The sequence below is a fragment of the Mustela lutreola genome, chromosome 1 (assembly GCF_030435805.1).
Source record: "Mustela lutreola isolate mMusLut2 chromosome 1, mMusLut2.pri, whole genome shotgun sequence".
Taxonomy (NCBI): Eukaryota; Metazoa; Chordata; class Mammalia; order Carnivora; family Mustelidae; genus Mustela; species Mustela lutreola.
The window spans coordinates 71,344,972-71,358,121 of NC_081290.1; the positions used below are offsets into that span (position 1 = coordinate 71,344,972).

A 13,150-nucleotide genomic window follows, 5' to 3' on the forward strand; every position below is an offset into this window, starting at 1 on the left:
CCCATCTTCTTTCATTTTTCCCTCCCTTTCCCCCTATAAGCCCCCGCCCTGCCTCAAATTCCTCACATCAGAGAGATCATATGATAATTGTCTTTCTCTGATTGACTTATTTCGCTCAGCATAATGCCCTCTAGTTCCATCCATGTTGTTGCAAATGGCAAGATTTCATCTTTTGATGGCTGCATAGTATTCCATTATATCTATATACCACATTTGCTTTATCCATTCATGTGTTGATGGACATCTAGGTTCTTTCCATAGTTTGGCTATTGTGGACATTGCTGCTCTAAACACTGGGGGGAGGCACACCCACATTTAACTTCCTAGGCCCGGACGTGTCACATACCACTCATACTATGTTGACGAGAACCAGTCACATGACCCCAACTTAACTCCATGGGCAGTTGGGAAATGAAGAGGAACATGGGGACTACTTGGGCATCCTCAGTAATACTTACATATCCAAGCACAGTACTTCCTACTTGAGTAGGGATTTTTTTTTCTCTGATCATAATCTATAATAATGTCCTGTGTTTAAAATGGTAGTCAGCAGCCCTGCCATTCGTTATTGGATCTCTCACAAGGATTTTTAATCCAAAGTGGCCAAGAGTTTTTTAGTTATTTGTTTTTAGTTATTTTTAAAGTTATTTTTAGTTATTTGTTTTTAGCTTTGCATATAACCATAGAAAAAGCAAGGGCACCAAGCACTTAATTTTTTACATTTTTTCACCTCCATGTGATTTTTTAAAATTATTATTAATAGACTTTATTTTTTAGAACAGTCTTAGATTTATAGAAAAGTTGGGCAGATAGTCCAGAGACCTCCCATCTACCCTCCACATACAGTTTCCCTTATTATTAACATCTTAGTATGTTTTAGTAAATGAACTCATATTAATATACTATTACTTTTTTTAAAAAAATATATTTATTTGACAGAGAGAGAGGGAACACAAGCAGGGGTAGCAGCAGGCAGAGGGAGAGGGAGAAGCAGGCTCCCTGCTGAGTAAGGAACCTGACATGGGAGTAGATCCCAGGACCCTAGGATCATGACCTGAACTGAAGGCAGACGCTTAACTGACTGAGCCACCCAGGCTCCCCTTGATACACTATTATTAAACAAAAGCCACAGTTTATTTAAATTTCACCTAATGTCCTTTTTCTGTTCCAAGATCCTATCCAGGATACTATATTATATTTCGTTGTCATGTCTCTTCAGGCTTTTCTTGGCTGTGGAAGTTTCTCAGGCTTTCCTTGTCTTGGATGACCCTGCCAGGTTTGAAGGAAGTTACTAGTCAGGTATATTGTAGAGTGTCCCTCTATCGGAATTTGATGTTTTTCTCATGATTAGACAAAGATTTTTCTTGAAGGAGATCACAGAGATAAAGTGCTATTTTTTATCAAATTGTGTCAAGCAAGGGTACATATTGTTAATTTATGACTAATGAGGTTTTCCTCACTCACCCAGCTGAAGTAGTATTTTTTGAGTTCCTCCACTGGTATGTAACTATTTTCTTCCCCTTTCCATGCTGTTACTCTCCAGAAGTCATTATGCACAGCCCACCCTTAAGGAGTGAGGAGTTTTAATTTATTCAGTTATTTTTATCAGTATAGAATCTATGCATATTGATTTTATACTTTGGAGGAGTCCAGTGCTACTTTATTTTGTTGCTCAGATCATTCCAGCTTTGGCCATTGGGAGCTCTTTCAGTTGACTTTGCTCAGTCTTTAAATTGATCTCTGCTTGGTGGGAAGTGCTGTGCTAGGATCTAAAGATATAACGATAATTAGATCCGGTCTCTGCTCTTGAGAACATAAGTAAATATTCAATTATAGCCCAGTGTGAACCAGTACCATGCAGTGCCAGCTGATCCCAGGGTGCCCAGCTAAATGCAAGAATCTCAGCTGGCCTTTTACATAGGTAGGAGAGGTTATCTGGGTGTGATTTCCAGCTGCCAGAAGGTCCTGGAGTATGCCCCCAAGGATTTAATGGTACCTGAAATTCTGACATTGTAATGTTGTATCCCTTTCAAGTTATTCTGGCTAAGATGCAAACAGCCCCATAAGAAATGATGGAATATATGTATCAGTCATCTATGCCATCTGGCAAATGAAGGAATGGCATCAGGGTGCAGGGCATGGAGAAAACCACCTAGGAGTGTAGGGTGGGGATTGGAGCAAGATGGAGGAGATCAGGGTTAAAGGAAGAGGAAAGCTGGAACTCTGAAGAAGACAGGCTTACCGAGCCACCCAGGCTCCTCTAAGCCAGCACTCCATGGCCATTCTCTCAGTACACGGGAGAAGGACCCAATAGCTACCTTAGAGGGAGAAGTACCCTGGGGTGGTTGGTGAGGAAAGGGTCACACTTAGTCTGTGAACATTCTAGAATGTGTTAAAATAGACACTGTAGCCAGCAAGTGAAGAAGTAAAAAGAAAGGGAATTAGAAATCAGGCAGAGCTCCTTAACCACTTGACTTAACACGAGTATGACTAGACACTCTGACACATTCTGTCTCATCTTCCAGCCTGTCTGCTACTTATGTCCAGAGGGTTTTGAGATCTTTGGAGCCTGGAGCTCCTTAAAGCTCTTTTCTCTCTCCTTACAGCACTTCTAGGAGCGTGACCTTGCCAGTCGGCGTATGTTTGCATTGAGGGGAGCACTGTGACTTCTTATTCTTATTCTTCTTCTTCTTTTTTTTTTTTTTAAAGATTTTATTTATTTATTTGACAGAGAGAGATCACAAGTAGGCAGAGGGGCAGGCAGAGAGAGAGGAGGAAGCAGGCTCCCTGCTGAGCAGAGAGCTGGTTGTGGGGCTTGATCCCAGGACCTTGAGACCATGACCTGAGCCAAAGGCAGATACTTTAACCCACTGAGCCACCCAGGCACTCCTGGGTGTCACTGTGACTTCTATTCCTCCCCCATCGGCCCTAACCTTTCCTTCTTCCCTGTGACCTGACATCACTACTCCTCAGTTAGTTTCTGGGACATTGCCATTCTCTGATGCAGATGCTCCTGTGAACCCTCGTGTAGGAAAGAGCCCAGGGTTACAAAGCCAAATTATTCTTGAATTATTTGCCAAGCCAAGGCTAAAAAAACACGAGGCAGGACATGCTGATGGCATAATTTATACACAAAGAGGTGTACTTTCATTTTCCCAGTAAATAATGCCTGTCACAATGGCATGATCTCATTATCATAAGCCCAGAACAGTTTTAGCTTTTGTATATATTGATTACCCATAGAGTTACCTCCAAAATTTCCTTGTGGAAGACTCCACGGAAGTGACAACCAGCGTGAAAGCCCCATTCACCCATTAGTCCTTCTTATTGATTTCCGTTTAAAACCTAAATTGCTGGCTCCCTTTCAGGGGAGGATTTTAAGAGCGGAAGCTGCCAGCTTTCAGATTTCTCTGATATGCTGACCTTTCCGTTTGTAATTTTAATTTTTTTTTTTTTAATAAACTACAAAGTTGCTATTTGGTGGCAGTGTGTCAAGAGCTTTTTAATCTGCTTAACTTTCATGAATCTTTGCCGTAGAGAATTGTCAGCAGAAAACCGGGTGAGTCTAACCCACTACCTTGTGGAAGTTACTGGATCGTGAAATACTGGTGTGCGTGATACTTGTGAATCCGCACCCAGTCAGCTGAATTCAAGGGAGCACTTTGCAGCAGTGTCTGGATTTCAGCAGAAGGCAGCCCATTTGGCTCTCCCCATTAGAAGAGCTAGAAGGTTCTAATGGTAAGAAGGGTTATACAGCCTCAATGATAATACAGACACATAAAAATGCTGGTAACTCCAAGAACGTTGTCTACAGAGCAGCTCGGGGACCACCGAGACGAGGGACAAACAGAAAGAAAGAAGGAGCTGATGACAATTTCCTCTGGATACATGTGACTTTCCAGCAGGACTATAGGGGAATGTGTGTTTGATGGGCACTTCACTGAGGACACAGCCCGGTGTGGTGCCGTGGTTTGTCTGCCTGTTGGTTTAGTTTCTCTTTTCTTTACCATCCCAGAATTTCATCTGGGCCTTGATGGTCATTCATTTTCAGACCTGCAAGCTCTGTGAGCCACCATCGTGCCTCACAGTTTTATTTTACTAGAATGCAAAGGCAAGGTGAATCGTTCAAGTTCACAATGCTAGTTGTAGCTAGCTAGTGCAGAGCTGAGACCTAACTCTTAGGTCTCCCCCTTCCTAGCCCAGTACTTTCTGAGCAGTGCCCTACTGGCTTTCATGATTAAGCATTCTTTCAGTCAGCAGCTGGGAAGACCCAGAGTTTCATTAAAGATGGCTAGCGGGTTCTGCTTCTGCTATTTCTCTACAAGGGAGAGAGAAGATGTGGGGTAATTTAGTTACCATCCACATGAAATGCATGTAATGCGGAAGTTGGCATGTTATAATCCTTCCTTGTTCTGGATATCTACAAGAACTGTTCTTGTATCTTTGGAAACACAGCAGCTTAAAAAGAAGAGCTTGTGGTGCACCTGATTTGGGCTCAGGTCATGGTCTCAGGATTGCGGGGTGGAGCCCCCTGTCAGACTCTATGCTCAGCAGGGAGTCTGCTTGGAATTCTCTCTTCTTCTCCCTCTGCCCTTCCCACTTGTGCTCACTTGCTTTTTGTTTAGAATAAATAAACCTTCTAAAAAAAAAAAGAACTTGTTTTTTTCTGTAAAGTAATACATGGTCATTTTAAAAAGTAGAAAATGTAGATAAGAAAGAAGAATAAATTTAAAAACAATAATACCTTACTCCAAATCACCTTTTATTTTATATATAGGTGTGTGTGTGTGTGTGTGCACACATATATATATTTTTTAAGATTTTATTTATTTATTTGATAGAAATCACAAGTAGGCAGAGAGGCAGTTAGAGAGAGAGAGGGGGAAGCAGGCTCCCTGCTGAGCAGAGAACCCGATGCAGGGCTCAATCCCAGCACCCTGAGATCATGGCCTAAGCTTAAGACAGAGGCTCTAACCCACTGAGCCACCCAGGTGCCTCTATATATATATGTTTTTTAAAGATTTTATTTATTTATTTGACAGAGAGCACAAGTAGGCAGAGTGGCAGGCAAAGGGAGAGGGAGAAGCAGCTCTTTGCTGAGCAGGGAGCCCAATGCAGGGCTCAGTTTCCAGGACCCTGGGATCATGACCTGAGCTGAAGGCAGCCTCTTAACTGACTGAGCCACCCAGATGCCCTATTTTTATTTTTAAGGATTTGTTTATTTTAGAGAAAGAAGGAACACACGAGTGTTGAGGGTGGCAGAGAGAGAGGGAGAAAGAAATTTTAGCAGAACTCCTTGCTGAGTTTCCCACGTGGGGCTTGATCTTAAGACCCTGAGCTCACGACCTGAGCCAAAACCAAGAGTTGGGTGCTTAACTGACTGAAGAACCCAGGGGCCCCTCCAAGTCACCTTTTAGACTTTATATAAACGTGTGTATGTGTTTACATACATTCAGACATATGATGCATATATGTGTGTACATGTATGTATAGGCTTTCCATGTTAATAAAACCTATTTCTGTAATGTCATTTTTAATAAGTAGATAATATTTTATTGTGTGTATAACATAATTTATCTGATATGCTATTATCGAAAACAGGAATCTTTTCCCCCCTTATGTTAATTGCATTTTGAACAACCTTAATCAATATCCTCTGGAAAAAAAAAACTTTTCACATTCCTTTAATTATCAACTGAGGATGAGTTTATAGAAACAGATATGCTGAGTCAAAAAGTATCCATATCTGTAAGGCTTTTAGTGCCCCTGGCTCGATTGCCTTCCAGAAAGATAGCCATTTACTTTCTCCCATTCAGAGTGGGAAAGGACCTTGGTGCTTAAGTGAAATACATAAAATAAGGACATCAACCACATTCAGGACTGTAAGAATCTTACAGTCGAGGCTGGATGAGTTACCTGGTCTTCTCTTTTCTCAAAGTGGTTATAAAGCGGGGTGCCTGGGTACATTGGTTGAGCGGCTCAGTTGATGAAGCATCTGCCTTTGTTTGGCTCAGGTCATGATCCTAGGGTCCTGGAATCCAAGTCCCAGATCGGGCTCTCTGCTCAGCGGGGAGTCTGCTTCTCCCTCTCCCTCAGCTGCTCCCTCTGCTTGTGCTCTCTCTCTGACAAATAAATAAGATCTTTTTTTAAAAAAAAATGTGGTTGTGAAGCTATGAGCATATTGTTATGGGCCCAGCACGCTTCCGCTGCGCTACTCTGCTTATGAGCATATTGTTATGATGCATAAGAGATTTAAGCAGAATTATGTAAGAAGCTTACAGTAGTTACACAAGGATTTGTTCTATGAATGCCTACTCTGGTAATGTGTACACTTTGCAGTCCAAACATAATGATGCCAAACATAACGATGCCCTAGCCAGAGAGATTTCTGTTGAATGCATGTTAGTCAGGCAAGGGTTAAACAGCTAATGTTTTAGCGCCCTGACATCAGAAGTTAGACATGCCTCCTGCATCTCATGTCAAGATGAGATCTTTGTCTATTGCTCACGATGATAATAGCAAAAACAACTGTTTATTTAGTGCTCTGTATATTCTACACCTGTGCTCGGGACTTCACGTGTGTGTACTATCTTCTTGAATCCCCAGCACAAACCGATGTGGCAACTGTTGTTACCTACATATTACAGATGAGGTATTTGCAGCACAAAGAAGTTAAGTACTTTACCTAAGATCACAAAGTCAATGTGTGCATTTTTGAAACCAGTTCTGCTTTTTTTGACATCAAAGCCTGTGTTCTGATCTATGGTGTGATATTGTCTCCGTAATAACCAGGCTTCTTCTTATTCCAGATAATCTAACCTCCAGTCCTACTTATTGCCCTTAAGTAGGTTTTGTTTCTTGGGGGGTTTTGTTTTGTTTTTCCAACAAACATCCTTTTCTTAAAAAATTCAGTTAGCTGACATAGTACATCATTAGTTTCAGATGCAGTGTTCAATAATTCATCAGTTGCATACAACACCCAGTGCTCATTATGTCACGTGCCCTCCTTAATACCCATCACAGTTCCCCCATACCCCCACCCACCTCTCTCCGTAGCCCTCACTCAGCTTGTTTCCCAGAGGCAAGGGTCTTTCATGGTTTGTCTTCCTGCTGATTTCCTCCCATTGTTTTCCCTCCCTTCCCCTATGATCCTCTGCACTAGTCCTTATGTTCCACATATGAGTGACTCTATACGATAATTGTCTTTGCTCGACTTATTTCACTCAGTAGAATCCCCTCCAGTCCCATTCACGTGGAGGTAAATGGTAGCTCTTCACCCTTCAGTATAGGTTTTGAAGTTAGGTGACCATGCAGCACAAAGGAACACCTGCTGATTAAGTATCAATAGGGCTGTAAGCCTTTGTTCTTAATCCTCAAAGGCTAGATATGGGAGAATCAAATCGTGGGTCCATCTTAATGCTTTTTCCTTTTTATTTCAAGTAGTCTTATGTACTTGAAGATACATTTAAAGTTAGATGAGACAGTAGACTAGGATGATTTTGTATTTTTCATCATCTTAAATCATGTTCCGATTTTGCGCAGATACATGCAACAGAGCCTGTGGCTAGTGTTCTTCAAAACCAAATCAAACAAAAACCACCGGTCCAAGAGATAAAGATTCCCATTTTCCCACAATTAATTTCTAAGTAACCTTAAGCCCATCAGGTGTTGATCTAGTTTTTACCACAGCAGGATGCTGCAACCTGGATTGACTTGGATTTTCTGAGGGGTTCGCATGCCCAGCACCAGCTTTCTTTGTAGTTCCAGCTGATCACACAGTCGGGTCGGCTTGTTTGTCCTGCTGTATCTCTATAAATGAAGTGTTTCCAGAAAATGGACAGCCAGGCCCTCCTTTTCTTGTTCTGAGCTTCTAACACCTTCTGTTCGAACTGCTGGGCGAACAGACCAGTCCCTATTCACAGCACAAGAGCTCCATGTGTTACCTCACCTTAAAAAGTAACCAAAGAAAACTTCCCAGATCTTAAATAGGCAGCCCTTGTATTTAGTGTCTTGGGAAAGGAAAGAGCTATTATAAGGAACCTGTAGGATGCCGGCCTTTTTCCTGCGGAGTTTCACTCATTCCTGAAGAGTGGTCCGGCAGAGGGACAGTGGGTCTCAGTTAACAGGACGTTCGCTCTGTGATCTCTGAGAGGTAATGTGGGCTCTGGTCTGGAGTGAGAAGTGGGCAGAAATGGACGCCTGATTCCAGAAATACTTTTTACAAGGGTGGCATCTTCAGAATTTGTCTCACCGGCTGGGTCATGGACTCCAGCTCTGCTTTATTGATATTGATCATACTTCTAGTCCCCAGAACCTGGGGCGTTTAGGGAAGTGTTCAGAGAATGTGGTGGTGTTCTATAGGAAGCAATAAACTTAAAAGGAATATTTCATTACTTGCCCTAGGAAGTATCTTTTGGGTATAGATAAGTATCCATAGTTAATTCCTGAAACTACCATTGGCTGATGGCGTTTGTACCTTTTCTCTCCTCAAATAGTATATGGTGATAAAGGTTTCATATCATGGTACACAAAGTCCTTCCGTATCTAGATCTCAGTCTTTGGGAACTTTGAAATCTTAGATGTAGATAGAGCCAGAAGAAACCACCAAAACCTGTTTGGTAGTACAGAAGCAGGCCCAAGGCGCCGAGCATGCTGAAAGATGTGGAGATATGCAGTGGCAGCTCCTTTCCTATGTGGGAGCAGTGAGTGGCTCAGGATAACTCTAGAAACCTAGCCTTTGCCTGTGACAAGTATGGGAGTATGGGAGAAGCAAGTATGGGAGAAGTATGGGAGAAGCAACAGGAGATGGAGAGCAGAATGGAAACCTCACTAGCAGCATCAGTGGGGGGCAGTGGCAGTAATTGAAGATAGAAAGGTGGGGATTTACATCCTGGGCAACAAAAGTAGGGAGAAAAGCCAATGGTGCAAATGGTGTTAGGTGGTAGAAGGAGGAGATCACGGAAGTGATGGACAGTGCAATGGGGTGGGTCACAGCAGATCCTAGGGTAGCAGAGAAGGCAGTAGGTGGGGAAGCAATGTTTGTAGTAAATCTGAACTTTAGTACCATAGTACTCGGCTGGCTTACTTAAAGATGGGAGGGGCACCTGAGTGGCAGAATTGGTTAAGCAATTAGGCATCCAGTTGGTTTCATCTTGGGTCATGATCTTGGGGTTGTGGGATGGAGTCCTGTGTGTCGGGCTCCACACTCAGTGGAGAGCACTTCTACCCCTCTTCCTCTCCCTCTGCCTCTCCCCTGCGCCCTCCCCTACTCCCTCTATCTATAAAAGGAATAAATAAAACCTTAAAAAATATATTTTTTTTAAAAAGGAGGGAAATTAGCCATAATGTCTTTGTATTCTATCCACGACCATTGGAAGTATGAGTAGGTTTTTGTTGAATGAGTATATGCATGGATACACCATTTTTACCCTGCGTGTGTGCATGGGTGGGTGTTCTTACGTGAATATGTGCAGAAAGAACCCTTTGAAGCATGTGCAAAGCTGAAGGCACACCTGTTCCATTCTAGGTCTTGTAGCTGATGGACTTTTCTATCCAGGATGATTGAGGATTAGTGAGGTTGAGCGGAGGTTGGATTCCAGAGCCAGTGTAACAGGGGCTCTAAAGTCAAGTACCTGGAGTGACTACCTAGTCAAGGGCAGATCATGGTGAGATAGCACGTGAAAACCAGCCTCTGAACGGCACATCTGCAGTCAGCATAGGCAGGGGCAGAAGAAGAAGCAATATAGACAGATGCTGGGAATTGTGCCCGACAGGTCTGCAGAAGCTCAGCAATCCCGTGGGTCTCCAGGAGTGCCCCTGTCCTCAGGTGCCCACACCCGCCAGTGCCAGAGAGCACAGGTGGCCGGGGTGGAGGGCTCCTGGCAGCCGAGGACAGTAGTGACCTCTTTTCAGACAATGAAGGGCAAACAGTATATTTTAGAAATTTTTCCAGCAGCCAGGGCGCCTGGGTGACTCAGTCAGTTAGACATCTGCCTTTGGCTCAGGTCACTGGGTCACTGCTCTCAGGGTCCTGGGATCGAGCTCTGCGTCGGGCCCCCTGCTCAGCTGGAAGTCTGCTTCTCCCTCTCCCTCTGCCCCTCCTTGGCCCATGCTCACTCGCTTGTTCTCTCCCAAATAAATGAAATCTTAAAAAAAATTTTTTTTTCAGTGACTACTGAAAAATTTAAACTCTAAAATGTTTGAAAGCACTCTGGTAAACTCCAGAATGACTCATTCCCCTAAATATTCCAAACGATCATTGTTCTTTGCATCTGAAAAATATTTTCTATTTTCCGAAGTATCTCTGTGGACATTATTCCTCGGGATTTCTGTAGCATTGCTCTGAGATGCAAAGGGGTGTGTGTGTGTGTGTGTGTGTGTGTGTGTGTGTGTGTGTGATTCATCTCCATTTTACAGATTAAACAAACTGTCTAAAGTCATCCAGCTGGCTAATGGCAGCAGGAGGGGACCCACATGTCTGAGTCCTAGCTCTCTTGGCGACATTGTAGTACAGTCTTCGGTTGTCTGTACATGTGGTTGACGATGGCCATGGGTAAAGCCCTCAGGGAGCTGCCGTCTGTTATTCCATTTAGGCAGTTTTGGTGTTTAGTCTTAAAAGAAAATGAACTTGGCTTTGGTTTGGTTTTCCCTCTCCTTAAACAGCAGTTCTGAGACCTCGCCTCAAGGAGATTTTAGTTCTGCGATTCTGAGTATCGTTGTAGACCCATTTGTGTCTCCTGCCGTTCTTTGTCAGGAGTCAGAGTGAGATTCTGACTTCCCTTGATTACTGGTGATAGAGAACAAAGAGTAGCAAAGACACTGTGAAGAAATCAAGGAGAAGAAAGCTTGGAAATCTGAGGAGAGGCCTGGAGGTTGGTTGATGAATCAGTGGAATCAGAAAATCGTTCCTTAATTCTGGAATGAGCGGTGCCTACAGTCTATATATATGACTATGAATGATTTATACAACCTGGTTTTCTGCAAGATTGTTAACAATCCCAGAGCAAGAATAAAAGGGCAAGGGAAAGGAATTTAGCTCAGTGTCTTTCCAAGCATATCCTGATGCCGTTCATCCATGGGATGCGCTGTAGTGGCGAGCGGAGAGCGGTGCCTGTTACATAGGTTACAAGGCCGGGGTGGTTTGAGTGCAGAAACTGCCAGGAGAGGTGACTTAATGCTTCTTAGCCCTGACCGAAAGGGAGTGACTTGCTCAGAGGCTCTGAGGGTGACCTCATCCCATTACATTTCAAGGCAGCGGTGCTCGCGAGAGCCAGGCCGCTGTTCCCCAGCGATTGTCCCCTGTCACATCTCATTCATAATTGAAGTGAGCGAGGATCATTTTTGCCCATTATAGGAGGTGGTTACCGCAGACCTTCAGTGGCACACCAGAGCTCTCAGATTATTGCAACTTAACAACTGTAACCTAGGTCCCTAGAGAGATCTAGGTTAGTCTGTGATGTGCATAGAGGTTCTAGGAGGGAGACGAGTGGAGGGTCGTGCTCAAGTCCCAATCCAGAGAATGAGTGGGAGAAACCTTGCTACCTTCTAACTGGAGACAGTGTCAGAGAAGTTTCTGAACCCACCTGGTCGCAGTAAGCAGTGCTTACTCTTGGGTTTCCATATCCTTATGTGTCTTCTGGGTCTCTTTGGAAAGAGACAAAGCATTTCAAGGCAGAGCTGTTGGGATGGGGGGGTGGTCTCCTTTAGTGCATCTTTGATGAAGTGAGCCTGTTTAAGTATCTTTTAAATTCACCAAATTTTATTATCATTTTTTAAAAATCATCTTATTATTCATACAGGCGGTTCCAGAAAAGAAATCACCGAGCACTGGGAATGGCTGGAGCAGAATCTACTGCAGACCCTCTCCATCTTTGAAAACGAGAATGATATCACCACATTTGTGAGAGGAAAAATACAGGTAGTGGGCTGTTTTTTGTTTTGTTTTGTTTTTAAAGCTTTATTTGTTCGTTTATTTGACAGACAGAGATCACAAGTAGGCAGAGAGGCAGGCAGAGAGAGGAGGGGGAAGCAGGCTCCCTGCTGAGCAGAGAGCCCGATGTGGGACTCGATCCCAGGACCCTGAGATCATGACCTGGGCCGAAGGCAGAGGCTTAGCCCACTGAGCCACCCAGGTTCCCCTGTTTGTTTTGTTTTAACTTTTAATTGGAAATAGTTTCAGATTTACAGAAAAGTTGTAAAAATAAGAGCCTTGCATACCTTTTGCATACTCTCCTGGTCCTCACGTTTACCCCATTCATGTTATCCTTTGAGTGCTCATTTACTTTTTATTTGAGTGGAATTTCCTACCAAATACTTCCGTGTGTATTTCTAAGAATATTCTGTTAAATAATAACACTGCAGTATAGATTGAACATTAAAGTTCTACTGTAATATTTGGTACATATCCCTGTCTCGTTAATTGATCAGTGTCTACCATTTTTTCCCTTTCAGTTCAGTGCAAAATCCAGTCTGGGTGGGGCACCTGGGTGGCTCAGTGGGTTGAGCCTCTGCCTTCGGCTCGGGTCATGATCTCAGGATCCTGGGATCGAGCCCCACATCGGGCTCTCTGCTCAGCAGTGAGCCTGCTTCCTCCTCTCTCTGCCTGCCTCTCTGCCTGCTTGTGATCTCTCCCTCTCTCTCTCTCTCTCTGTCAAATAAATAAATAAATGATTTAAAAAAAAAAAAAAAAAATCCAGTCTGGGAAGCTGTTGAATTTGCTTTCATCTCTTATGTTCTTCAATCTAGAACATTTCCATTGCCTTTTTCTGTCTTTTAGGACATTCATATTTTTAAGTATGTAGTTCTGTTTGTTCGTTTTTTTTAAACGGGACATTTTCCATTTTGGGTTTTGTCACGTTTCCTAGAATCTGATTCTGATGATGCATGCCCAGGTGGAACGCTTACGTCCTTGTCAGAGGAGCATTTCTGGAGGGACGTGGAATCTCCCCTCGTGGAGGATAGAAAGCCAGAAAGGTGTTACCTACCTGAGTTCTCCACTGTAGAGTTACTAATCTTGTCTTTTCCAATAATAAACAATTTGAAATTTTCTGTGAGAAAACACTTTATTTAAGGCTACACAGATATCCCACTCCTTATCAAAATTTCCCCATGAGTTAGTGTCCATTCATGATTTTTTTTTTGTCTGAACCAA

General features: G+C 43.2%; 1 protein-coding gene across 1 annotated transcript in view; it reads left to right on the forward strand.

Moving 5' to 3' along the window:
- The window catches only part of TBC1D9 (TBC1 domain family member 9), a 121,533-nt gene that overhangs the window by 51,792 nt on the left and 56,591 nt on the right, over positions 1-13,150 (forward strand). Inside the window, exon 3 of the mRNA XM_059168266.1 lies at positions 11,799-11,917. Coding sequence (XP_059024249.1) covers positions 11,799-11,917 — 119 coding nt within the window. The remainder of the gene's footprint in view (positions 1-11,798; positions 11,918-13,150) is intronic.